Raw genomic sequence first — 27,760 nt, 5'->3', positions numbered from 1 at the left:
GACATCCGTTTCAATAACCACTGATACACTTGGCATCCATGAACCTGTCTAATCCTGCTCTGAAGCTATCCAGGCTGACAGCTGTCACAACCTCTTCTGGAAGTGAATTCCATAAACCAAGGACCCTCTGGGTGAAGAAATATTTCCCTTTTTTGTCTTCACTTTCTTACCTATGAGCTTTAGGGGGGGGGCCCTCGTCCTAGTATTGTGGGATAGAGAAAATAATTTTCGCTATCTACCTTTTCTATCCCATGCTTGATTTTATACACTTTGATCAAGTTACCTCTTAAACGCCGTCTTTCAAGGCTGAAGAGACCAAGGCATTGCAACCTGGTTTCATAAGGGAGGGGCTCCATTTCCTTGATCATTCTTGTTGCCCTTTTTGGCACCTTTTCCAGTTCCATTATATCCTTCTTGAGGTGCGGTGACCAGAACTGTACACAGTGCTCCAAATGTGCAGAGGCAATACAACACTTGCCAACCTATTTTCGATTCCCTTCCTAAATCATAGCCAAGCGTGGAATTTGCTTTTTTTTACTGCTGCTGCACACTGGGTTGCCGTCTTCATTGAGCTGCCGACAGTTCCTTTAGTGACTATTCAAAATGCCGCCGCCGCTGTTAAAAGTGACTCGTGAACATTGTGTACACTCAATGACCATTGCAAGCATCTCCACAGTCACCTGATCCAGGAGTGGGTTCTAACTTAATCTCGCCGTAGGGCAGGGAGGGTACAGATCTCTGGAAGCAGTTGGTTTCAGAGAGCTGGAGCCACCACTGAGAAAGCCCTTCCCAACCGCCCCGCCAGTCGACATTGTTTGGCTGATGGGACCTGAAGAAGGCCAACCCTGTGTTATCGGTCACTGGGAGCGATTAACCAATTACTAATAATACATAATTTATCTCTTAATTTTCTATCCAATCATTGTAGTAGGCAGAATTGTAGTTCTGCCTTGAGTAACATAGCCAAATGTCTGAGTCTTTCTACTCTAGGAATAAGTAAAGAGAGGCAAAACACTTTGTAGGAAAGTTACTAGAGAATTGCATGGACCTGACCTTGTAGTTGGCAGGAAACAAGTCTGATTCAAAGACCAAAAAAAATAAAAAAAAATAAAAATGGAGTCATCAACAGAACATTGGCGCAACTATAAAGGAGCCTACAATTAGATGAACACACGACACTTTGGGTCACATGGTCTAAAGTAAACTACAATAATAAAGTTAACTACTAAAACATGCCTAACTCCATTTAGAGTCTAGATTTCGTCTCTCCGCGTTGCAGAAGGCAACGACAATCTACCTCCCTTTTATTGCCAAGGAACCTTGATCAGTTCTTGAAGTATCCATGAGTTTATTTGATGGGCTTCACTCCCCTCCCCAGCTAAACAAAGGGAGAGAAAGGAGGGGGGGGAAAGAAAGAACAATATTCCCAAGTAGATGGGGGAGCTGGATTATTACCCACCGGGTATCATTGGCACTATGCCCAAGACTTGGAAAACTTCCAAAAGCCTATTTAGAATTTTGAGCTGTTCAAAATTTACATTACGAAGCTCTCTGATTATATTATGGGGTCTAATGCAGACCAGGCAAAGCCAGGGGTGGAGATGGACTTAAACAAGTCATCAGTTTAGAGTCATTACATTGCCATAAACAATCCAATCCCTCTTGAACTCCATTGATCCTTATTTGGTGCCAATTTAGCATGGAGCTTCAGTTGACTAGACCTATGTATAAGCTTATGCAATACAATCTTCTGAACTGCAACTTCGCATATGCATTTAAGGTGTCCAGCCGGTGCAGAAGTTGGTGATAAATTAACGGCTTGCCACAGGCCTGATGTTTATGAGAATTTGGGAGGGGTGATTTTCAGGAAGGAAAGTTTTTTAATACACAATTAAAAGCTAAATAAGCTGATAGAAATAAAGGGAATATTCATGTATATGCTTTAATTAGATATGATGAAAGTAATAATGAGAAATAGGTGGGACAATTGAATGATGATACTGTAACTTAGTATAGATGTGTATTGTTATTAGAAATTTATTTTTTATTTTATTTATTTATTTTGTCCAATACATAATACACATTGAAGAGAAAGATATGTAATAATATAAGTAAAGAAAAGAATAGAAGAAAAGATATAAAAGTATAGGTGAACATATTTGAAAGGAAGAAAAGATAAATGAGATAAGGAGAGACAATTGGACAGGGGCGGAAGGCACACTGGTGCACTTATGCACGCCCCTTACTGACCTCTAAGGAACCTGGAGAAGTCAATCGTGGATAGTCTAAGGGAAAAATGTTTGGGGTTAGGGGTTGACACTACTGAGTCAGGTAATGAGTTCCACGCTTTGACAACTCGGTTGCTGAAGTCATATTTTTTACAGTCATGTTTGGAGCGGTTAATATTAAGTTTGAATCTGTTGAGTGCTCTTGTGTTGTTGCGATTGAAGCTGAAATAGTCATTGACAGGTAGAACGTTGCAGCATATGATCTTGTGGGCAATATATGAGAATAGAACAGAACAGAATAGAATAGAATAGAATAGAATAGAATAGAATTCTTTATTGGCCAAGTGTGATTGGACACACAAGGAATTTGTCCTTGGTGCAGATGCTCTTAGTGTAATTAAAAGAAAAGATACATTTGTCAAGAATCATGAGGTCCAACACTTAATGATTGTCATGGGGGTCAAATAAGCAATCAAGAAACAATCAATATTAATATTGATTGGATTTTGGATTTTATTGTATATTGTTCATGATTGTTGTTAGCCACCCCGAGTTTTCGGAGAGGGGCGGCATATAAATCCAATAAAACTTCAAACTTCAAACTAATAAAAATCTTAAGGATACAAGCAACAAGTTACAGTCATACAGTCGTAAGTGGGGGAGATGGGTGATAGGAATGATTAAAAAAAACCTAATAGTAATAGTGCAGGCTTAGTAAATAGTTTACTAAGTAAATAGTTTACTAAGTACTTAGTAAATAGGTTGATTGACTGTAATAATAACATTTAATCTGATCAGTTTTGTATGTATTGGGATGTATGGTACTCAGTTGCCACGTATATTGGTTTGGCATTTTTTATAAAAAATATTATTATTATTATTATTATTATTATTATTATTATTATTATTATTATTATTATTATGTCAGTACAACACAGCAAACGAGATCACTATGCTGGATTTCGTATTTTATCACCAGTCGGGCGCTTCCCAAGCACCTAGGACTGCGTGATGTAGCGGCGAATTATGTTTGCCGATCCCAGTAAAGTGGCCTTTTGCAATTGACAGATGGAGATTTTGTCAATTGCAATGGTTTTCAAATGTCCGCTGAGATCCTTTGGCACTGCGCCCAGCGTGCCAAGTACCCCTGGGACCACTTTCATGGGCTTATGCCAGAGTCGTTGCAGCTCGATTTTTAGATCTTCGTATTTCACTAATTTCTCTAGCTGCTTCTCCTCAATTCTGCTGTCTCCTGGGATTGCGATGTCGATGATCCATACTTTCTTTTTCTCCACGATCACAATGTCTGGTGTGTTATGCTTCAGAATTCGGTCAGTCTGAAGTCGGAAGTCCCACAGTAGTTTTGCTTGCTCATTTTCAACCACTTTTTCGGGCTTATGATCCCACCAGTTCTTTGCCACTGGTAAATGGTAGTTCCGACACAAGTTCCATTATTATTATTATTATTATTATTATTATTATTATTATTATTATTATTAATTCAATTTGTATGCCGCCCTTCTCTGGAGACCAAATTTTATTTAAATAAAATAAAAGAAAACGTCTCCCTGTTGTTCAAATTCCCTTGGAGGTTGTCCTCATATCTTGCAATATTTGGTGTGTTTTTTTAAACTGACACTAAGTTTTCATCTCCATTTTTTCAGGGCCAGAAAGGTGACCCTGGATTATCACCTGGGAAAGCACGGCAGGGTCAGAAGGTAAAGTGGTCCTCAGCCTTGTATTAACTACCATGGCGTTGTGGTTTTTGAGTCTGCTGTGTCATGAGGATTTTGCATTCCTATCTCCCCCACCTACCCAATCCCGCTTCTCAATGGACTAGGAAAGTCGCAAATATTTATGGCAGTTAACTTGATTTACTGTATGGGCTGGTGGACTGTTCTCCGATCCTCAGTGGGTGTGTAAGAAGATTCTTCTTCTTTCCCGACCTTCTGAATGTGCCAGAAGAGGGGAGAAGGTCCTTGGCAATGGTAGACAAACACCAGATTAACTAGCATTTATAGAGCCATGCTTACAGAGTCTCAAGAGATTAGCCCTGGGGTAGGAGTGCTCCTGGAAGCGATCTGACGTTAGTTTATGATGGTTTTAATCCTCCGAACGGCAGAGGTTTTCCTCTGATTTCCTCGTACAAAAAAGAAGGAAGACTTTGAATAGTGAAAAAAGAATTAAAAAAAAAAATCAGAGTGCACCAATGCCCAGGAAACGTCTTCCTGATGTGATACGGGTTGCAAACATTCATTTATTTATTTTATTTTATTAATTGGACTTATATGCTGCCCTTCTCCAAAGACTTAGGGTGGCTCACAATATGTAAAAGAAATACAAAAATAATTCCAAAGCCCAGTTATAAACTGATCCAAAACCCCAGTAATAAAACCATGTACCATATTTTTTTGGAATGTTTTCCAAGCCCTAAGTCTTTGCAGTTTTTTCCCCATTGGTCTAATTTTCTCCAAAAGTTTCTTTCCAACCTTAACCAGGTGCTAACGATGTTCCTAGCTCTTACCCACTTGCAAGCTCTTTCATTGTTACTCTCTGCAAAGAATGTTTTCCAAAGCTGGTCTTTGTAGGTTTTTTTCTTTCATTGCTTTACTTTCTGCAAATTACTTTACTTACTTTCCAGCCCTAACCAGGTGCTAATGATGTTCCCAGCTCTTACTGGCTTGCAAGCTCTTTCATTGTTACTCTGCAAATAATGTTTTCCAAGCCCTAAGCCTTTGCAGTGTTTTTTCCATTGCTCTACTTGCTACAAATGTTTCTTTCCAGGTGCTAATGATGATCCCAGGTCTTACTGGCTTGCAAGCTCTTTCATTGTTACTCTCTCTGAATAAAGGTGCTTTTTTTTAAAGCCATAACCAGGGGATAACATAATGTGCTGAAGCTGACCAGACCAAAGATGCTAATCAGATGAACACCTGGTAAGCAGATTCTTTTCCCTATTTTCGTCCCCAAAACCTAAAGTTCATCTTATACTCAGGTGCATCTTATATTCTTCTCAGTGAGTAACAATGGAAGAGCTTGCAAGCTGGTAAGAGCTGGGAGCATTGTTAGCACCTAGTTAGGGTGGAAAGAAACTTATTTGGAGCAACGAATCCCAGCGACCGATTAGGTCCCACAGAGTGGGCCTTCTCCGGGTCCCGTCAACTAAACAATGTCGGTTGGCGGGCCCCAGGGGAAGAGCCTTCTCTGTGGCGGCACCGGCCCTCTGGAACCAACTCCCCCCGGAGATTAGAACTGCCCCTACTCTTCCTGCCTTCCGTAAACTCCTTAAAACCCACCTTTGCCGTCAGGCATGGGGGAACTGAAACATCTCCCCCTGGGCATGTTTAATTTATATATGGTATGCTTGTGTGTATGTCTGTTAGTATATGGGGTCTTTCTTAAATCTTTAAATATTTTAAATTGTCAGATTATTTATGATTTGTTTCCACGTGTTGTGAGCCGCCCCGAGTCTTCGGAGAGGGGCGGCATACAAATCTAAGTAATAAATAAATAAATAAATAAAGTTAGGGCAATGAAAAAAACCCTGCAAAGACTTAGGGCTTGGAAAACGTTCTTCGCGGAGAGAAGCAATGAAAGAGTCTGAAAGGTAAAAGCTGGGAAAATTGTTAGCAGCTAGTTAGGGCTGAAAAGAAAGCTACATTCAGAGTATAAGACGCACCCAAATTACCAGCCTCTTTTAGGGAGGAAAAAGGTGCATCTTATACTCCGAAAAATACGGTAATCACACTCATTTACACCACAATCACACTGATGGCTGGAGCAGGATGTTAGAGCTCAACAGCCCCAAGCTTGCCAGCCAAGGTGAGTTTTTAAAGCCTTCTGGAAGGCCAGGAGAGTAGGAGCAGTGTGAATCTCTGGGGGGAGTTGGTTCCAGAGGGTTGGAGCTGCCACACAGAAGGCCCTTCCCATTCAATTCAATTCAATTCAATTTATTAGATTTGTATGCCGCCCCTCTCTGCAGACGCTGCCAGCCGACATTGCTTGGCTGACGGGACCTGAAGAAGGCCGACTCTGTGGGCTCTGACCGGTCACTGGGATACATGAGGCTGGAGAAGGTCCCATAAGTAACCTGGTCCTAAGCCATGTAGGGCTTTATAAGTAATAACCAATCCTTTGAATTGTGTTTGGAGGCCAATCGGCAGCCAATGCTGCTTGCGGAGGGATGTAGGCAAGTTTTGGTAAGCCCATGACAGCACTTGTGGCTGCATTTTGGACTAGCTGTAGTCCCCGAACATTCTTCAAAGGTAGCCCCATGTAGAGAGCATTGCAGTATCCGATCCTCGAGGTGATGAGGGTGTGAGTGACTGTAAGGAGAGACTCCTTGTCCAAAGAGGGCTGCAAACATGTCAACATTGCATGAGCAGAAGGAGAAGCTAAATCAATCACAATCCCTCATTCTCTTTATGACAATGTCCCCGAGGTGATCTTTGAAGTTTTGACATATGAAGTTCATTCATGCTTAGATTTCTGATGGCTGGGTCAAATAAAAACCAATCTTTCTTTTGGTTTCAGGGTCATATGGGTTTACCTGGTTTGACAGGATTTTCTGGATCACCTGGTAGGAAGGTAAGAACTTTTTATTCTGGGGTGGAATCCTATTAGGTGATTCTCCTGAGACGGACTGATTATGGACCCAACTGAAATTTTGCTCCCTCAGTGAACCCAAGAACTATTTGAGATAAGCAATAATTATTTGCTAGCTTTGAATGGTAGGGTTTCGTTGATGTATTATGGAGGAACATCTTCAAGAACAATTTCAGGAGGTGCTCCAATTGCTTCATCTTGAAGGAACATTTGACTGGTTAGAAAGAACCTACCAAGAACTTATGATCTGGACCCTTGGCCCAACTTTACATGAGAGGCCCCAGATCAAGAGGATTGATCCTGAAGTCGTTGAATGTCAACTGCCCTACTGGATGCTGGGAGTTGTAGTTCAGTGACATTAACAGGAGAGCTGGTTATCCACTTTGTTACTGAAGCTACATTTATTGAAAAGGTTCACAGGAAGTGGGTGGGGGGGCTACTGTACAGATTCCTAAATTCAAAGAGAGAAGAGGGAATGTGTGGAAATATAGGAGGTGGAAGGTTGGAAGTTCTCTGTTGACATTGCCTTACTGCAAACACCTTTGGTTTAGAAAGCTTCTCTGTTTTCCCTTTTGGAATCCAGAATGAGTATAATTCCAAAGTGTGAGAAACTAATGTTCTTTGGGAGAAGGTGAGAAAGGGGCCCCTTGTCCTACAAAGCAAACTTAGAAGTGTTGCATGGTAAGTCAAGAAGGGTGTTGGGTCATGTTTTGGCATAACTGAACATCTGCCAAGGCCCACATAACCTCCCCCAACTCATGAGTTGGCAGTGTACACATTTCCTGCTATTGCTGAGACACGAGTCCATTTTTCCTCCACTTCCTTCGTTCTCATGACACAATGGAAACAGCCACACACACCAGGACTCTCCCCTGTGACTTCTTCAGACATTCATTCCAGACGAATGCCCCTTGAAAAGGGTATCCAAAAGAGCTGACCAAAACATGCAGAGATGCCTTTAAAAAAAAAACAACAACCGCCACCTCCCACCCCACTCTCAGCAATTTCAATTATCCTTTTACAGCTCTTTCTAGCAGTGGTTGGTAGGTCTTCAACAGTCATCCTTCAATCTCTGTCAGTTTTGGAAACCATCTTTTCTTTAACAAGCGGCTGCACGAACACTTGTATACGGAGGTATTAGTTTACTTGGACGATATACTCATATTGAGTGAGACACTAGAAGAATTTGCAAAACTAGTCTGACAAAGTCTGAAAACTGCTAGCTGCAAAACTTTATGTGAAGCTGTCCAAGGATGAATTTCACAAGACTTCCGTAGACTACAAGGGCTACTGAGTGTCAAACTAAGTCAGAGAGATGGACCCCAGGAAAGTCCGAGCCATACTTGACTGCCAACCCCCTTGCACCCGGAAACAGCTGTGAAGTTTCCTGGGGTTTGCTAACTTCTTCTAGCAATTCATCCCAGCCTTCGCAGAAGTGACTCTGCCTCTCACTGAACTTCTAAAGACGGGGACCTCCACCATAAAGCTTCAGTCAACACAGCCTTTATCCTGGATGTTTAACTGTCAAAAAAGCATTCGAAAGCTTAAAACAACTGTGGAAGAACCAATTCTTCAGCACTGAATCCAAAGAGTCCAAGTTGACACAAGCGATGTGGCTATGGCAACCATGTGCCTCCAGAGAGATCCTCAGAGATGGCTGCTGCCTTGCGCTTATGTGTCCAAAAAACTCACAGACACCAAGTAGAGATGGAAAGTATTTGGAGAAGGAAGGGCCTTCCTATTGTGGTGGTATGTTCTAGAGAGTGCAAAAATCCCTTTCGAGGTCTAGTCGGACTTACATCTGGAGAAGGTTCCCCTTTCCTGTTCTAAGGAATTTGTTGTCTGGATATACTGACATACGCAGAAGACTTGTCTAGATAGCAGATACCAGAATTTATGGTGTGACAAGTCAGGAACCAATGCAGAAAAATAACGAAGACTCTCTTGTAGAAAACAGTTTTATTCTTCAGTGCAAAATAACTTTTGCCTTAGTCTTCTATTTACAGGAACACAATATATGCAGTAAAGCTTACTTACATGTAGATACTAAACCAATCCAGGTTTCTCCATATCAACCTCACAGCTTTAACTACTACTACTACTACTACTACTACTACTACTACTACTACTACTACTTCTTCTTCTTCTTCTTCTTCTTCCTCTTCTTCCTCTTCTTCCTCTTCTTCCTCTTCTTCCTCTTCTTCCTCTTCTTCCTCTTCTTCCTCTTCTTCCTCTTCTTCCTCTCCTCCTCCTCCTCCTCCTCCTCTTCTTCTTCTTCTTCTTCTTATTGTTATTATTCTTATTCTTATTATTATTATTAATAATAATAGGAAAAACTTTATAATTGGCTTGAAAGAGAAATAAAATAGAGGCATATAAATGCATAAAGAACGTATATCGAAGATACAAAAGTGTAGATTGTAAATACTGTATGTTTATGTGTGATTCATGTGTTTTTGTATTTTGCGTTTAAAACTGAATTAAAAAATAATAATAAAAAAGTGGCCGACGACTGCTACGTAGGAATCTACAAATAGAAAGGTTTTATTCCCCCCAGGTTTGAGGCGCTTTACTTTTTTAATTTTATTTTTGGTATTGTCATAACTGTAAAGTACTTTTTTGGACCTGGATCAACCCCTGGAAAGTTTTCAGCTCACCATTAAACAGGGCTGTGTTTGCGGTCTTTCCCTCCTTCCCTTTGGCAGTTGTACAAAGCAGTTAGTTTGGTCATCATTTCTCCTCTCCTTTTTCCCTCTGGACTGTCACACCGACCATCAACTGGGGATTAAGGCTGCCACTAGAGATGAGATATTAGACCTCTTCTCCCAAAAGAAGGCTGAATTGGGATGGACAGCTTGGAATTCCCCAGAAGCTTATGGAAAAAAGAGTAAATCCAGATGGTCGTATTTTTCTCCTGACTCTTGACATTTCTGTCTTGAAGAGAGCATCTCTTGAAGATTCTTGGGGGATGTCTGTCAACATGGCTTAAAAGCCATTTTTCTCCACCTCTTTCATCACCTTCCTGTCTTTCTTTGGAACGGGTGGTTAAAAAGAAGAAGAACGAGAAGAAGGAGAAGAAGAAGGACGAAGGAAGAAGAGGAAGAAGAAGGAGGAGGAGGAGAAGAAGAAAAAGAAGAAAAAAAGGAGAAGAAGAAGGAGGAGAAGAAAAAGAAGAAGGAGAAGGAAGAAGGAGGAGGAGGAGGAGGAGGAGGAGGAGAAGAAGAAGAAGAAGAAGAAGAAGAAGAAGAAGAACAACAACAACAACAACAACAACAACAACAACACACAATCAGCCAGGCAGCTTTAAGGACCATCCAAGTTTGCCTCAATCTTTTCAGGACGTTGTGATCAAATGGTGGGACAGGTGTCAGACCCAAGCCGTTGTTTTGAGTTGGAGATTTTGGCCTGCCACAATTCAAGTAGTTCTGTGGGAATTGGGGAGGGGTGATTGCATGAGGGGGAAAGATACTAGCCACAACAAATTCCTTCCAGAAGATTCAAGGTCACCCTTTGTTCAGCACCGTCCGGAAGTACAAGGGAGGACCATGGGCATTCAGAGAAACCGGAGTGGTCCACGTGATGAACTTGTGGGTATGGGGACGAGGGATGAACTTTAACCTGGGTGGAGAACAATAGGAAAAGTTAGTATCGGGTTGACTACAGTTTGTATCCCACATGGCTCTGTTAATAAATTGTAACTTGGAAGAAGGCCAAGGTTTGGACTTTGATTTATTTCTCGGATGTTTATTGGGATGCTGACATCAGGTTTATGGATGGAGAAGAAGTGGATGGTTGGTTGGGGTAGCAAAATATTGACAAGAGAATTGACAAGGTCAATCAATCAGAATAGAGCTGGAAGGGATCTTGGAAGTCTTCTAGTCCAGCCTCCTGCTCAAGCAGGAGATTCTATACCATTTCAGACAAGTGGTTGTCCAGTCTCTCCTTAAAAACCTCCAGTGATGGAGCACCCACAACGTCTGGTGGCAAGCTGTTCCACTGGTTGATTGTCCTCATTGTTAGGAAGTTTCTCCTCAGTTCCAGGTTTCTTCTGTCCTTGATTAGTTTCCATTTGTTGCTTCCTGTTTTATACATAGGCAAGAAAAACTAAAATAGATTAGGAGAAACCTGGTTTAATAGCAGTAACCGTGAGAAGGATAGTGGATGACCAATTAAATATGAGCCAACAGTGCGCAGTAGCAGCCAAAACGAAGACCAATGCAGTCCTAAATTGCATGAGGGATACAATCAAGATCAAGGGAAGTACTAATACCACTCGATAAAGCCTTAGTAAGACCACACGTAGAGTACTGCGTCCAGTTTTGGTCATCAACTATAAAAACGAAGTTGAGACTGCAGAGAAGAGCAACCAAGATGATTAGGGGACGGGAGGCTAAACCATATGCAGAACGATTGCAGAACTTGGGCCTGGCTTGTCTAATGAAGAGAAGGACCAGGGGAGACTAGATAGCAGTCTTCCAGTAATTGAGGAGCTGCCACAGAGAGGAGAGGGATCAGGCTGTTTTCCAAAGCAAGACAAGGAATGATAGATAGAAACTGATCAAAGAGAGATTGATCAATCAGAAGAAGAAGAGGAAGAAGGAGAGGAAGAAGAAGAGGAGGAAGAAGAAGAAGAAGAAGAAGAAGAAGAAGAAGAAGAAGAAGAAGAAGAAGAAGAAGAAGAAGAAGAGGAGGAGGAGGAAGAAGAAGAAGAAGAAATAATAATAATTTCCTGACAGTGAGAAAATTCAATCCATGGAACAGAAGATGCCTTTGGAAGTTGTGGGAGCTGTCTGGATATACAGAGCCACACAGTAGGACTTGGCAAGATACCAGAATGTATAATGTGATGATTTATGAACCAGTGGAAAGAAATATCTATGACACTTTTGTAGAAAACAGTAGTAAACAATTTTATTCTTCAGTACAATCAAAATATCTTCTGTCTTAGTCTTCTATTTACAGGAACACAGTAAAGCTTACTTACGTGTAGATACTAAACCAATCCAGGTTTCTCCGTATCAATACTACAGCTCTCTCTAACTCACGCTCAACCTGCTCCAGCCAGCTAGCAACAGTACCAACAACAACAGCCAACAATTAACAAGCAACAGCCAGCAATCATTGTAAAGTTACTTTGCATTTTATAATGCTCTGGCCCAATCAGGTTACAGCTTACATCCTATGACTCAGCATTCATTCATGCTCATATCCTTCTTTTACCTTATATTGTAATGGAATAGAATATCACCTAGGATTGAAGCAATCCTTGACAGGAGCTTCATCCCTGGAAGCTTTTAAGAGGACAAACTTCTGGACTGCCATCTGTCAGATGTAAGGTCTCCGGTTTGGAAGGGTGAATTGGACTAGATGACCTAGAAGGCCCCTTCCAACTCATCTGTTATTCTGTTATTCTGTTATTCTCACATATTGGAATGCTGAACATAAGAACAAAAGAAGCCGCCCCGAGTTTGCAGAGAGGGGCGGCATATAAATCCAATAAATCAAATCAAATTAAATCAATCAAGAGCCATGCTGAATCAGGCCAAAGCCCATCGAGTCCAGCATTCTGTGTCACACAGTGGCCAACCAATTGTCCATGTGGATCTTGAGCAGAAAGAGAAGGCAAGACCCTCCCTTTCCCTTGACCCCCAACAAATGGTACCCAAGGAAATCCTGCCTGCCTCAGCCAACATAGAGGCGGCACTTGGACATCCATTTCAATAACCACAGATACATTTGGCATCCATGAATCTGTCTAGTCCTGCCTTGAAGCTATCTAGGCTGACAGCTGTCACGACCTCTTCTGGAAGTGAATTCCATAAACAACCCTCTGGGTGAAGAAATATTTCCCTTTATTTGTCCTCGCTTTCCTACCTATGAGCTTTAGGGGGGGGGGCTGGTCCTAGTATTGTGTGATAGAGAAAAGGATTTTTCTCCATCCACCTTTTCTATCCCATGCATGATTTTATACACTTCGATCAAGTCACCCCTTCAATGCCGTCTTTCAAGGCTGGAGAGACCAAGGCGTTCATAAAGGAGGGGCTCCATTTCCTCGATTGTTCTCGTGGTCCTTTTTTGCACCTTTTCCAGTTCCATTATATCCTCCTCGAGGTGCAGTGACCAGAACTGTACACGGTACTCCAAGTGTGGTCTCACCATCGATTTGTACAGAGGCAATACAACACTTGCTGACTTCTTTTTGATTCCCTTCTTAATCATGCCAAGCATGGAATTTGCTTTTTTTACAGCTGTTGCGCACTCTGTTGAATGTTATACTGCTGAATCTTATGTTCATATGCTGACTACTGAATCTTCTGTTAAGATGGAGCTGGTTTCTGCAAACGTGGGGGTGAGAGCTTAGCAAATTCTACAGACCTTCAACCAGCTGTGCCTGGGTTTCTACCCAAAGCAATGTCGGAATCCACATGCTGAATTAGACAACTGGCCCATCCAACTGCAGGATGATCTATTGTGACCGGCAGCTGGCCTAGCTTCCATGCGCAAAGAAGGAATTTGGCACACCAGGAGGCTTCACTTCTGATTCATGCATTTCTTGTGCTGCTTGAGAGGACGAAAGCCATTTGCAGGAAGCCGTGGAAGGAATCGCAAGCATATTGGGTGGCATTTTATTGTTTAAAGTAGCAGACGCTGGCAAAAACAGCCTCATAGTTTGGCCCGTGGTATCTCCAACTCATCCAAGAATGGTCTAGGACAGTGATGGCAAAGCTATGGCACAGGTGACACTGTGGAGTCGTATCTGATGGCACAGGATCTGTTGCCCTAGCTTAGCTCCAACGTGCATATGCATGGCAGCCAGCCAATTTTTGGCTCACATGGAAGTTCTGGGAGGGCATTTTTGGCTTTCAGAAAGCCTCCAGGAGGAGTGGAATGGGGCGTTTTTGCCTTTGCCAGTGTTCTGTCGAGCTCTCTGGCAGAATCCTCCCGAAAATGCACAGATACAATTTCAGACACACACACGTTTGAAAATTCAAAACAATGTTCTTTATACCGAACATACAAATAAACGAAGCCCTCTGTTTGTATAGCAAAGAGCACTTGTCTCCAAACAAACTGGTAATTTGTACAAGTCCCTTATCAGTTCTGAGATACTTAGCTTGCAGCTGTGAGGCAATTCACAGTCCTTCTTCTTTCACAAAGTGAAACACACTTTGCTCTGGTTTAGTTTCAAAACGGGGAAAAATCAGCACACAAAAAGTCAAAGTCAGTAAAGCAGTCACAAAACACAAAGATCAGATAATCCTCCACAGTGGCCAAACCCACAGGCTGTTATTTATAGCAGCCTCACTAATCACCACAGCCCCACCCAACCACAGGTGGCCTCATTTTCTTTGATAATAATCTCTCAGTTGTTGCTGCCTGTGCTCTGTGGGACCTCATTGGTCGCTGGGATTCGTGCGGCAGAAGACGGTCTCGGAGATAATCTGGTCCTATGCCATGAAGGGCTTTATATAACCAACACTTTGAATTGTGCCCGGAAACGGATTGGTAGCCAATGCAGTCTGTGGAGTGATGTCGAGATGTGGGCATTTCTTGGAAGGCCCAAGACTGCTCGTGTGGCTGTATTTTGGACTGTATTTTGGACGAGTTGAAGTTTGAACACTCTCCAAGCCCCATGTAGAGAGCATTTATTTATTTATTATTTATTACTTAGATTTGTATGCCGCCCCTCTCCGAAGACTCGGGGCGGCTCACAACATGTGGAAACAAATCATAAATAATCTGACAATTTAAAAATATTAAAGATTTAAAAAAGACCCCATATACTAACAGACATACACACAAGCATACCATACATAAATTAGACATGCCCAGGGGAAGATGTTTCAGTTCCCCCATGATGCCCCTGACGGCAAAGGTGGGTTTTAAGGAGTTTACGGAAGGCAGGAAGAGTAGGGGCAGTTCTAATCTCCGGGGAGAGTTGGTTCCAGAGGGCCGGTGCCGCCACAGAGAAGGCTCTTCCCCTGGGGCCCGCCAACCGATTGCAGTAGTCGAACCTCGAGGTGATAAGGGCATGATACCACACGCAAAACTCTGTGGCTGTTTTTGCCAGCATCTGCTACTTAAAAAACATGAAATGCCACCCAGTATGCTTGCGATTCCTTCCATGACTTCCTGCAAATGGCTTTTGTCCTCTCAAGCAGCAGAAGAAATGTATGAATCGGAAGTGAAGCCTCCTGGTGTGCCAAATTCCTTCTTTATGCATAGTAGCTGACCTAGATGACTGAGAATCTCTACAGACTTTAAGTGTTTAAGTGTTGATACCACTTTATCAGGCCTTGGTAAGGCCACACCTGGAATGCTGCATTCAATTTTGGTCACCACGATGCAAAAAGGATGTTGAGATTTTAGAAAGAGTGCAGAGAAGACCTTCAAAAGTCAAAAAACAAAATGAAACCAGGAATTCATCCATTGATGGGACAAGTTAAGGAAGTGATGATGTTCCTCTCGTCCTTTTTGACAAACTATACCTCCCAGCACCCTTTCAGGATGGGCGGATGGGAATTGTGGGTCTAATCACACAAAGAAGGATCTTGGAGTCCTATTGGACGACCATTTAAATAGGAGCCAGCTGTGTGCACAGCAGAAGAATTTTGGTCTCGGAAGAGCCTCATTTAGAACTAAACTAGTTAAACAGATAGTTAAACGTTCAGAGAGGAGAGTTCAGAAAGCTTTCCAGCATCTAAAGTGTTGAATTTCAGCAGCTCCTGTATGGTAGCAGATTTCCTGTCTTCCCCCCCTTATCTAAAAAGTATCTGAACAGTGCCAGGGAAAAATCACTGTCATGAGATTGTTAATCAAAATGACTCACAATGCAACTCAGTAGATTTTTGTTGGAGGTTGCTGCTCATCCCATCTAGCTGGAACGTTTCATTGGCCCCAGGACTGCAGTGAAGCTGGGATCCTATCTGATTTTTTAAAGAAAGCAGACTGGATTCCAACGATCGATCGCATCAGTGCGAGGCACAGTGTGTGGCAGCTGCTAAAAAAGCCGACACAATTCTGGGCTGCATTAGCAGAGGGACAGAATCAAGATCACGTGAAGTGTTGATAACACTTTATGAGGCCTTGGTAAGGCCACACCTGGAATGCCGCATTCAGTTTTGGTTGCCACCATGCAAAAAGGATGTTGAGGCTCTAGAAAGAGTGCAGAGAAGAGCAACAAAGATGATTAGGAGACTGGAGGCTAAAACATATGAAGAATGGTTGCAGGAACTGGGCATGTCTACTTTAATGAAAAAAAAAAAGACTAGGAGAGACATGATAGCAGTGTTCCAATATCTCAGGGGTTGCCACAAAGAAGAAGGAGTCCACCTATTCTCCAAAGCACCCGAGGGCAGGGCAAGAAGCAATGGGTGGAAACTAAAAAAGGAGAGAAGCAACTTAGAACTAAGGAGACATTTCCTGACAGTCAGAATGGTTGATCGATGGAACAGCTTGCCTCCAGAAGTTGTGAATGCCCCAACACTGGAAGTTTTTAAGCAGATGTTGGACAACCATCTGCCTGAAGTAGTGTAGGGTGTCTTGCCTAAGCAAGGGGTTGGATTAGAAGACCTCCAAGGTCCCTTCCAACTTGATTGTTATTATTACTAATATGTCCATGTTTATTTTTTCGACTAGGGACAGAAAGGCTATCCTGGTCCAACTGGCCATCCTGCAGAGCCGGTGAGTATTTGTCCTGATTTTGAGATTTTTTTCATGCATTTAGGATGGAATGGTCATCTCGTGGTTGACCAGGAGTTCTGGATGGATAGATTTTTTTTTAAAAAAAATCACACGTTCTCCATCGAAACTTCAAGTTTTTTTCTTCCGCAGGTCATCTCTTTTGTCAAGACCACTGGATGCACAGATTTGAACTTAATTCTTCTTATTCTGTTTTTTTTCCCTCCACTAATTCTTCTTTTGTCTTTTCCTTTTGGACAGGGCAACCGAGGCGTCCAAGGAAACCCAGGAGCCAAAGGTTATCCTGGCAGGCAGGTGCAGTAAATCTTTTATTGTGCTGAACGCAGCACAGGGTAGGGGGGAAAATCCTGGTAGGTAATTTTGGATCCTATCGGGATGGGGTTTGCAGATGGAGCCGTTGTCTCCTCCATTCTCCTTAGCATGGGGAAAGCTACCGTGTTTCCCTGAAAATAAGCCCTTCCCCAAAAACAAGCCCTTCTCCTGAAAATAAGCCCTCTCCCAAAAAGAACTCTTCCCCTGAAAATAAGTGTTTCCCCAAAAAGAACCCTTCTTCTAAGATAAGCCCTTCCCCAAAAATAAGCCCTTCTCCTGAAAATAAGCCCTCTCCCAAAAAGAACTCTTCCCCTGAAAATAAGCGCTCCCCAGAAATAAGCCCTCCCCAAAAAGTACCTTTCCCCAGAAATAAGTCCTTCCCCTGAAAATAAGCCCTCTCCCAGAAGAACTCTTCCCCTGAAAATAAGCCTTCTCCCAGAAGAACTCTTCCCCTGAAAATAAGCCCTCTCCCAGAAATAAGTCTGCCCCTGAAAATGAGCCCTTCTCCAAAAATAAGCCCTCCCCAAAAGAATGCTTCTCCTAAAAATAAGTGCTTCCCCAAAAAGAACCCGTTCCCAGAAGTAAGTCCTTCCCCTGAAAATAAGCACTTCCCAAAAAATCTCTTCCCCTGAAAATAAGTGCTTCCCCAAAAATAAGCCCACCTCTGAAAATAAGCCCTTTCCCAAAAATAAACTGTCCCATGAAAAAAGCCATTCCCCTGAAAATAAGCTCTCCCCAAAAAGAACCCTTCCGCCAAACTAAACCCTCCCCTGAAAATAAGCCGCGGCCTGAAAATTAACGCTTCCCCCAAGATAAGCCCTCCCCAAATCAAACCTTTCTCCAAAAATAAGCCCTCTCCCTGAAAATAAACCCTCCCCCGAAAATAAATCCTTCCCCAACAATGTCTTCCCCTGAAAATAAACCCTGCCCTCAAAATAAATCCTTCCCCCTAATAAGCCCTCCCACCAAAATAAATTCTTCCTCCAAATAAGCCCTCCCCTGAAAATAAGTCATGCCCCCAAAATAAACCCTTCCCCAAAAATAAACCCTTATCCCCAAAATATCTTTTCCTCTGGTTAGGGTTAGGGAGACAGAGTTCCATGTGTCCCAAAGTAATAAGACCTCCCCGAAAATAAACCCAAGCACTTATTTCAGGGTACACAAAATATAAGAAAGTGTCTTATTTTGGGGAAAACATGGTAGCATGTCAGGGAGAAGGCCTTCCAACCTTCAGCTTCTTCCTGAGATGCAGCTCTTCCGGAAACAGGGTGATACCCTGACACCATATTTGATACGGCAATTGATTTGATCAGGTGAGTTCCTGGCCTCACAGCAAACCCCTAAAGACGGCAGGTATTATCTCCTCTTCCTTTCCTCTTTACAAGGTTCTGAATGTCGGGAATTCCAAGAGGATGCGTTTGATTAATGCATTGTGGGCAAAAAACTTGTTGATCAATAGTGTTTCCCCCAAAAACCAAGTTATAAATCTCGAAAATAGTCCAACTGGTTCATTTGTCCCATCGTGACCTTGTTGTGTAGAGAACTCTATTCTTTCTTTCTTTCTTTCTTTCTTTCTTTCTTTCTTTCTTTCTTTCTTTCTGTCTTTCTTTCTTTCTTTCTGTCTTTCTGTCTTTCTGTCTTTCTGTCTTCCTTCCTTCTTTCCTTCTTATTTTCTTTTGTTTTTCTTTCTTTCTTTCTTTCTATCTTCCTTCCTTCCTTCTTTCCTTCTTATTTTTTTTGTTCTTTTTCTTTCTTTCTTTCTTTCTTTCTTTGTCTGTCTGTCTGTCTTCCTTCCTTCCTTCCTTCTTATTTTCTTATTTTCTTTTGTTTTTCTTCCTTCCTTCCTTTTTTCCTTCTTATTTTTTTGTTCTTCTGTCTTTCTTTCTTTCTTTCTTTCTTTCTTTCTCTTTTTCTCCCCCTCTCTCTCTCTCTCAGTTCTTTGTTTCTCCCCACTTTAAACCGTTAGGTTTTTCCATAAAAGTCAGAACCGAAGGACAATAAAACATGGTGAGCAACCTATTTATGAAAAACACACGTAGGATGGAAAGAAAGAGAAATAAATAGCTTTTCTAGATCCGTCGCTGTCTCTTCCAGAAGGGCGAGCCAGATGTTTCTGACATCCACTCATCCAGGGGCTGGAGAACGCTAATATTCACAACTTTTCCAAGTTGGGGATAGAGCCAACTTGGAAGCTGTGCGGGCGGACCCAGTGGGATAATATGAGTTGGCATGGCATCTTCGTAGCCCCCTAGACCTTCCCTACGGAGGCAGCAAGTTTTAGCTCCTGCCTTCTCGTTCTAGATCCAGATGTTTGGGCTTCCAACATCTGCCAAATGGGGAATGTCTCATCCAACATTCAGCTTCCAGTAAAGGCCCTTGATAGACCTGTCTCGTGTTGGCCAAAACTTGATTGACGTGCTTCCGTATGTACTAGCAAGAGAGAAAATGATCATTAGAGGCAACTGAGAACTAAGGAGAAATTTCCTGACAGTTAGAACAATTAATCGGTGGAACAGCTTGCCTCCCGAAGTTGTGAATGCTCCAACGCTGGAAGTTTTTAATAATAATAACAATAATAATAATTTATTAGATTTGTATGCCGCCCCTCTCCGAAGACTCGGGGCGGCTCACAACACGATAAAAACAGTATTATACAGGCACAAATCTAATGTTAAAAAAAAACTAAAAACCCTATCATAATTAAAAACCAAACAGCACATACATACCAAACATAAATTATAATAAGCCTGGGGGAAAGGTGTCTCAAATCCCCCATGTCTGGCGGTATAGGTGGGTCTTAAGTAGTTTACGGAAGACAAGGAGGGTGGGAGCAGTTATAATCTCCGGGGGGAGTTGATTCCAGAAGGCCGGGGCCACCACAGAGAAGGCTCTTCCCCTGGGGCCTGCCAGACGACATTGTTTAGTCGACAGGACCCGGAGAAGGCCAACTCTGTGGGACCTTATCGGCTGCTGGGATTCGTGCGGTAGCATTCGGTTCCGGAGGTATTCTGGTCCAATGCCATGTAGGGCTTTAAAGGTCATGACCAACACTTTGAATTGTGACCGGAAACTGATTGGCAGCCAATGCAGGCCACCGAGTATTGTAGATACGTGGGCGAATCTGGGAAGCCTCACGATGGCTCTCGCGGCTGTGTTCTGCACGATCTGGAGTTTCCGAACACTTTTCAAAGGTAGCCCCATGTAAAGAGCATTGCAGTAATCGAACCTTTTAAGAAGACGTTGAACAACGATTTATTTGAAGTGGTGTAAGGTTTCCTGCCTAAGCAGAGGGTTGAACTAGAAGACCTCCAAGGTCCCTTCCAACTGCTATTCTAAGTTCTAACCAAGGAGAGAAGCAACCTAGAATTAAGAAGAAATGTCCTGATAGTTAGAGAATAATTACTCTGTGGAACAACTTGCCTCCAGAAGTTGTAAGTGCTCCAAGACTGGGGGGGGGGGGTTTAAGAAGAAATTGGACTACCGTTTGTCTAAAGTGATGTACACCTAAGCAGGGGGCTGGATTAGAAGACCTCCAAGGTCCCTTCCAACTCTGTTATTTCGGTTCGATCCCACAGAGTTGGCCTTCTTCGGGTCCCGTCGACTAAACAATGTCGTCTGACGGGACCCAGGGGAAGAGCCTTTTCTGTGGCGGCTCCGACCCTCTGGAACCAGCTCCCCCCTGAGATTAGGATTGCCCCCACCTTCCTTGCCTTTCGCAAACTCCTTAAAACCCACCTCTGCCGTCAGGCATGGGGGGACTGAAACATCTCCCCCTTGCCCATGTTGTTTTGGTGTTGGATTGATTGTGTGCTTGTTTTTTAATATTCTGGGGTTTTTATGAATTTTTTAGCTTAAAATTGTAATTGGATTGGTGGGTATTGGATTTGTTACTATGTACTTGTTGTGAGCCGCCCCGAGTCTTCGGAGAGGGGCGGCATACAAATCCAAATAATAAATAAATAAATAGTACTGTTTTGTCATTGTTGTGAGCCTCCCCGAGTCTGCGGAGAGGGGCGGCATATAAATCCAATAATTTGGAAACAAATTCCTCTCAAATATTTGTCTTTGCAGAGTCTTCTTCCTTCAACCATTAGCTAGAAAGATGCCTATTAATTATTATTATTATTATTATTATTATTATTATTATTGTTGTTGTTGTCTTATCTTATTATTACTACTATTACTATTTTTAAAAAGAATAATTGTTACAAAGCATCAATATTAAAACATTAAAGAACATTAAGATGAAGACAAACGTAGACAATACAAAACAATGCAGTTACAACGATACATAACAACCCCTTTAACAATTCTACAGTAAATTGCCTTAATGTTAGATTTTCATTGATATACAGTGATCCCTCGATTTTCGCGATCTCGATCTTCGAGAAACGCTATATCGCGATTTTTCAAAAAATATTAATTAAAAATATTTTCCCACCCGATGACGTCACTCTCTTCCTTTCTCATCTTTCTTTCTCTCTCTCTTTCTCTATCTTGCTTCTTCCTCTCTCACACTCTCTTCCTCCCTCTCTCATCTCTTTCTTTCCTTCTCTCTCTTTCTCTATCTCTCCCCCTCTTGCTCTCGAGCGGCGGGCGGGCGGGCGAGCGGCGGGCGGGCAGCAGCGAGGAGCTGAAGATCAGGGTTTCCCCTTTGCGTGGGCGGCGGGGAAGACCCAGGGAAGGTTCCTTCGGCCACCCAGCAGCTGATCTGCTCGGCAGCGCCGCAGCAGCGAGGAGCCGAAGATCGGGGTTTCCCCTTTGCGTGGGCGGCGGGGAAACCCCGATCTTCGGCTCCTCGCTGCTGCGGCGCTGCCGAGCAGATCAGCTGCTGGGCGGCGGAAGGAACTTTCCCTGGGTCTTCCCAGGTGCGGAAGTAAAAACACCATCTGCGCATGCGCGGCCATGGAAAACAGGGCGCGCATGCGCAGATGGTGTTTTTACTTCCGCACCACTATATTGTGAAAAATCGATTATCGCGAGGGGTCTTGGAACGGAACCCTCGCGATAATCGAGGGATCACTGTATAGTTAAGTTAAACTGTATTTCCTTTACAGGAATAGTACTATTGCTATTACTATTATTTCATTACTATTATTATCTTTTCATTCATTAAACATTAAACTCAGTCAACTGAAGATTTAAAAATGTTTTATTATTATTTTGCAATAATAATAATTTGTTTTATTATTATTAATATCATTATGAGCGTGTTTATTATTACTATTATTATTACTATTACAATGATGATGATGATTTTATTGTTATTATTGCAAAATAATAATAAAAAAACTTTTTAATAATAACAATGTTTGTTTTATTATTACTGATATCACTATTAGTGTATTATTATTATTATTATTATTATTATTATTATTATTATAATATTTATTATTTAGATTTGTATGCCGCCCCTCTCCGCAGACTCGGAGAGGGGCGGCATATTACAATGATGATTATGATTATATTATTATTATTGTTGCAAAATCATAATAAAACTTTTTAATAATAATAATTATGACTTTAAAAAATATTTTTAGTAATTTTTCTTAAAGACAAACAATACAAACAACATTTAACATTTAAAGGAGCTACCATTGCTCCACTAAGCATAAAAGTCTTGCTAACACACACAAAAAAGAAAACTAACTATGATATAGATCAATACAGAAAAACAATTCATGAAATACTACTATATTATACCATCTACTTCAATGTTTCCATTTTAACATTGTAGTTGAATAATTGAAGTCAGTTCTAGTATACCAAAAACGTTTCCATAGAATTTCTTAATGTACTGCTATAATATAATATCTACTTTTATATTTTCATTTTAATAATATAATTAGACTAATTAAAATCAATTAATTAAACAGAAAGAAAAAACTTCAACTTAAAATTATTAGTGTGTTTATTATTACTATTATTACTATTATGATGATATTATTATTATTATTATTAATATTATTGTTGTTATTACTATTACTATTATTATTATCATTCCTCCTTGATGTTTGAAATTCCTTTCTGGTTTTCCCTCGTCACCTACCCAATTCCTAGCTGTGTGTCTCCCCCTCTCTGGCATTGCTGCTTTCCGCAAAGAAGCTCCGAGTGGGAATCTCTCCAAATTAATTTGCATTTCGTCTGTTTCTCTCTCTCTTCCCTCTTTTGTGTTTTAGGGATTACCTGGACCGATAGGGGATCCTGGCCCGAAAGGGAGCCAGGTAAGTCAGCGAGGTGGTCTTTCCGCAGCCGGTGTTGGGTCCGACATTTTGCAGGTTTGAGGTTGAAGCTATTGGAGCGCCTGCTTCCTTGGTTTTTTATTTTTATTTTTTATTTTATTTATTTATTTTGTCCAATACACAATGAGGGTTTTAGTGGGTATATATCAATATACACATAGTAAAATACATGATGAAGGTTATAGAGGAGATACTCATAGTAAAATATATCTAAGAAATAATAGAAAAGAAGATATAGTAATAGAACATATCAATGAAAGAATAGAAGAAGAGATATAGGAATAGAAGAAAGGAATAAGAGATATAGGAGAGCGATAGGACAGGGGACGGAAGGCACTCTAGTGCACTTGTACTCGCCCCTTACTGACCTCTGAGGAATCTGGATAGGTCAACCGTAGATAATCTAAGGGTAAAGTATTGGGGGTTTGGGGATGACACTATGGAGTCCAGTAATGAGTTCCACGCGTCGACAACTCGGTTACTGAAGTCATATTTTTTACAGTCAAGTTTGGAGTGGTTAATATTAAGTTTAAATCTGTTGTGTGCTCTTGTGTTGTTGTGGTTGAAGCTGAAGTAGCTGTTGACAGGCAGGACGTTGCAGCATGTGATCTTGTGGGCAATACTTAGATCTTGTTTAAGGCGTCTTAGTTCTAAACTTTCTAGGCCCAGGATTGAAAGTCTAGTCTCATAGGGTATTCTGTTTCGAGTGGAGGAGTGAAGGGCTCTTCTGGTGAAGTATCTTTGGACTTCCGCTTTCCGAAATGGACATGTGGCGGAAGAGATTGGAAATGAGGAAAAGAGTCTAGGAAAGGAGGGCTTGGGTTCTTCTCCACCGATTAGTAAGCTTGCTGCTTTCTCTGGATCTCAGTTTGATCAGCCAACTTGGGTTTCAGGGTTTGAGGATAAGCTGAGAACGCTGGAGGATCCAATTGAAATCGGTCTCCAGGACCAAACGTTTTATTCTTCCAAATGTCAGGGTTTGTGCTGGAATCCATCCAGGGGCATGCGCTTTTTTTGCAAAAATCCATCTGGTGCCTTTCGATCTTAAGCCTCCTGGAGGCAAAGAGGAAAGTAATTTGTAGAGTGAAAGTAATTTGTAGAGTGAAGGGGCATGTATAATACTCAATTTCTGTGGGGTTTTCCTGCTGATTATTTTTTAGCTCTTTCTCTGACTCTGTTTAGTATTCCCAACACCCTCTAATATCACTATTATTCCATGCTCTGAGTATCTCCATACTCCAAGCCAGTGGCATCACTGTTACTCCTTGCTCTGAGTATCTATACTCTAAGCCAGTAGCATCAATGTTACTCCATACTCTGAGCATTCCCCAAGACAGTAGCATCAAAGTTACTATATGCTTTAAGTATCTCCATACTCCAAGCCAGTAACATCAATGTTACTTCATGCTCTGACTATCTCCATACTCCAAGGCAGTAGCATCAATGTTACACCTTGCTCTGAGTACCTCCATACTCCAAGCCAGTAGCATCACTGTTACTCCTTGCTCTGAGTATCTCCATTCTCCAAGCCATTAACATCAATGTTACTTCATGCTCTGACTATCTCCATACTCCAAGCCAGTAGCATCAATGTTACTCCATGCTCTAACTATCTCCATACTCCAAGCCACTAACATCAATGTTACTTCATGCTCTGACTATCTCCATACTCCAAGCCAGTAGCATCAATGTTACTCCATGCTCTGAGTATCTCCATACTCCAAGCCAGTAGCATCAACGTTACACCTTGCTCTGAGTATCTCCATACTCCAAGCCAGTAATGTTACTCCATGCTCTGGTGCCAGAGCTTGCTTCATTTGAAAAAGAAAAGAGGCAAAAGAGGAATTGCTTGGAGATTTTGCTTAGGTTTTCTTGTCTACTCTAGGTGCTGAAACCTATCTCCTCCTCCTCCTCCTCCTCTTGCCCCTCCTCTTTCTACTTCCTCCGTGCTTGTTTGCCCAAAGAAGTCAAACAGCAGGATTATCACCTCGTCTTCCTCCTCTTCCTTCTCTCGTCTTCGCTCATCAATCACCGCAGAGCTCCAGGCCAGCAAATTCCGCCTCCTGTTCTTTTGTCATGTCCTTTTATTCCTACGAACAGTAAAACGCTACCAGCTGCTTTTGTTTCGTGCCAGGAAGCTTGTGAGCAAGAAACAAACCAAAAAAAAAATTAAACCTGGCAGAGTTTTCATATAATGTGTGGAAAAGAGGACGGGGTGGAACTGGGGGTACAAGTGAGTCAGCTTGGGAATGGCTTGCAAGAGTGGGCTCCAGCGGTAAGGAACTCTGACCACTCTCTCTCTTTTTAAAGTTTTTTTCCCCTCCACAATTCCATTATCTATCAATACACACATACGTACCTTAAAATACACTGCTCAAAAATAAATAAATAACGGGAACACTTAAACAACTCAATATAACTCCAAGCAAATCAAACATCTGTGAAATCAAACCATCCACTCAGGAAGCAACACTGATGGACAATCAATTTCACATGCTGTTGTGCACATTCAACTTTGTACAGAACAAAGTATTCAATGAGGATATTTCATTCATTCAGTTCTGGAGACCTCACCTACAAAACGATATTGACAAAATTGAACGGGTCCAAAGATGGGCTACAAGAATGGTGGAAGGTCTTAAGCATAAAACGTATCAGGAAAGACTTCATGAACTCAATCTGTATAGTCTGGAGGACAGAAGGAAAAGGGGGGACATGATCGAAACATTTAAATATGTTAAAGGGTTAAATAAGGTTCAGGAGGGAAGTGTTTTTAATAGGAAAGTGAACACAAGAACAAGGGGACACAATCTGAAGTTAGTTGGGGGAATGATCAAAGGCAACATGAGAAAATATTATTTTACTGAAAGAGTAGTAGATCCTTGGAACAAACTTCCAGCAGACGTGGTTGGTAAATCCACAGTAACTGAATTTAAACATGCCTGGGATAAACATATATCCATTGTAAGATAAAATACAGGAAATAGTATAAGGGCAGACTAGATGGACCATGAGGTCTTTTTCTGCCGTCAGTCTTCTATGTTTCTATGTTTCTATCTAGGATGGGTTCTTTGAGTGTTCCCTTTATTTTTTTTTGAGCTGTATATATCAATAACATCAGTGAAGGGCTCCACTTATCTTTTCCTAGCAGTACTGAGATCCCGAGGCTGGTGTGGGCATGCACCCCACCGACACATATGCATGAATAAGATATTGATCATTGACTGATTGAATTCAAATGTATAAATACAGTGGTCCCTCTACCTAAGAACGCCTCTGCTTAAGAACTTTGCTAGATAAGAACCAGGTGTTCAAGATTTTTTTGCCTCTTCTTAGGAATCATTTTCTACTTAAGAAACCGAGTCTGGAAAAATTTCCCAAGAAATGTGAGAGCGACACGAAGGCCCGGCCAGTTTCCTGCCATTCCCCGTTTAATCCCAGCCCTCTCGGGCTTTTCTGAGCTGCCAGAGGAGCCTTTCGGTGGTGCTTAAGGAGGCTTTGGCAGTCCAGAGCGAACGAAGCATTTTCCTTTCTCTGGTCACTTTGCTTTTACATTGATTCCTATGGAAAAATTGCTTCTACTTACAAACTTTTCTACTCAAGAACTTGGTCATGGAACGAATTAAGTTCTTAAGTAGAGGTATCACTGTATGTATGTTATTCCGTAATCGGCCCCACCTGGTACGAATGGGATCGGCGAACCGGTAGGACTTTTTGGTGGGTTCCAGAGGCCAGTGGGGTGGATGTACTCCCAACAAATGTGCGCATGCCCTTGCGCAAGTTTTCGCTTCTGCGCATGCACCCAAAGCGAAATCTCACGCGAGGATGCTCATGCAGGTGAGATTTCGGTCCTTTTTTGGCTTCTGTGTATGCAAAAATGGTTGAAATCTTGCCGCCCGAAAAGTACGGTACCTTGAACAAACTTCAGAGCTGTGGTGGCGCAGTGGTTAGAGTGCAGCATTGCCAAGTGCAGCAACTCTGCCCACTGCCTGGAGTTCGATCCTGATGGGGCACAAAGTTGACGCAGCCTTCCGTCCTTCCGAGGTGGGTCAAATGAGGACTGAGATGGTTGGGGGAGAACGCGCTGATTCTGTAAACTGCTTAGAGAGGCCTGTAAAGCAGTGTATAAGTGTTTAAGTGCTCACCACTGTCTGACTTTTTATCCACTGGTTCCTCCTCTTCTTCCCTGCCAAGCACACCGGTCCCTGGTGTGAGGGTATGTGCCCTTGGACTACATCGTGGAAAATATCACCATGCAGTCCATGGGCATATACACTTGCCCCAAGGTTTCTTTCGTCAAGGTCGCCTCGACCCACCGCTGGACCCTCCGATGACCTGCTGTGACCTTCCGCCTTCCGAGGAGACAAATTGCTCTTTGTTTTTTTTCTTTCCCTGCTTCCCACAGGGGTACATTGGCCCACCGGGACTATTGGGAACACCAGGGGCCAATGGGGAAAGAGTAAGTATTGGCTAGTCTTGTTTTATATTGTTGGGGGGTTCTGGAAGTGGTGGTGTCCCCCTTTGTTCCCGACCACAAAGCTCCCTTTTGCCTTCCTCACATAAGAACATGAGAAGAGCCCTGCTGAATCGGGCCAAAGCCCATCGAGTCCAGCATTCTGTGTCACACAGTGGCCCACCAATTGTCCATGGGGATCTTGAGCAGAAAGAGAA

The 27,760-nt window shown here is 42.2% G+C and overlaps 3 protein-coding genes across 4 annotated transcripts in view; 1 reads left to right on the top strand and 2 right to left on the bottom strand.

Moving 5' to 3' along the window:
- The window catches only part of ST6GALNAC4 (ST6 N-acetylgalactosaminide alpha-2,6-sialyltransferase 4), a 683,294-nt gene that overhangs the window by 278,373 nt on the left and 377,161 nt on the right, over positions 1–27,760 (bottom strand). The gene's annotated exons all lie outside the window — the stretch shown is intronic.
- Positions 1–27,760, bottom strand: part of ST6GALNAC6 (ST6 N-acetylgalactosaminide alpha-2,6-sialyltransferase 6) — a 490,277-nt gene that overhangs the window by 300,464 nt on the left and 162,053 nt on the right. The window lies entirely within an intron of this gene.
- COL27A1 (collagen type XXVII alpha 1 chain) overlaps positions 1–27,760 on the top strand; it is a 187,400-nt gene that overhangs the window by 23,323 nt on the left and 136,317 nt on the right. For both annotated transcript variants that reach the window (XM_070758773.1, XM_070758772.1), the window contains exons 4-9: positions 3,893–3,946; positions 6,762–6,815; positions 16,473–16,517; positions 16,776–16,829; positions 23,027–23,071; positions 27,495–27,548. In XM_070758773.1, the coding sequence (XP_070614874.1) occupies positions 3,893–3,946; positions 6,762–6,815; positions 16,473–16,517; positions 16,776–16,829; positions 23,027–23,071; positions 27,495–27,548 (306 nt within the window). The remainder of the gene's footprint in view (positions 1–3,892; positions 3,947–6,761; positions 6,816–16,472; positions 16,518–16,775; positions 16,830–23,026; positions 23,072–27,494; positions 27,549–27,760) is intronic.

This window comes from Erythrolamprus reginae, chromosome 8 (assembly GCF_031021105.1).
Source record: "Erythrolamprus reginae isolate rEryReg1 chromosome 8, rEryReg1.hap1, whole genome shotgun sequence".
Lineage (NCBI taxonomy): Eukaryota > Metazoa > Chordata > Lepidosauria > Squamata > Dipsadidae > Erythrolamprus > Erythrolamprus reginae.
Note: the sequence above shows the minus strand (reverse complement) of the source record. Positions and strands in the feature narration are given on the sequence as shown.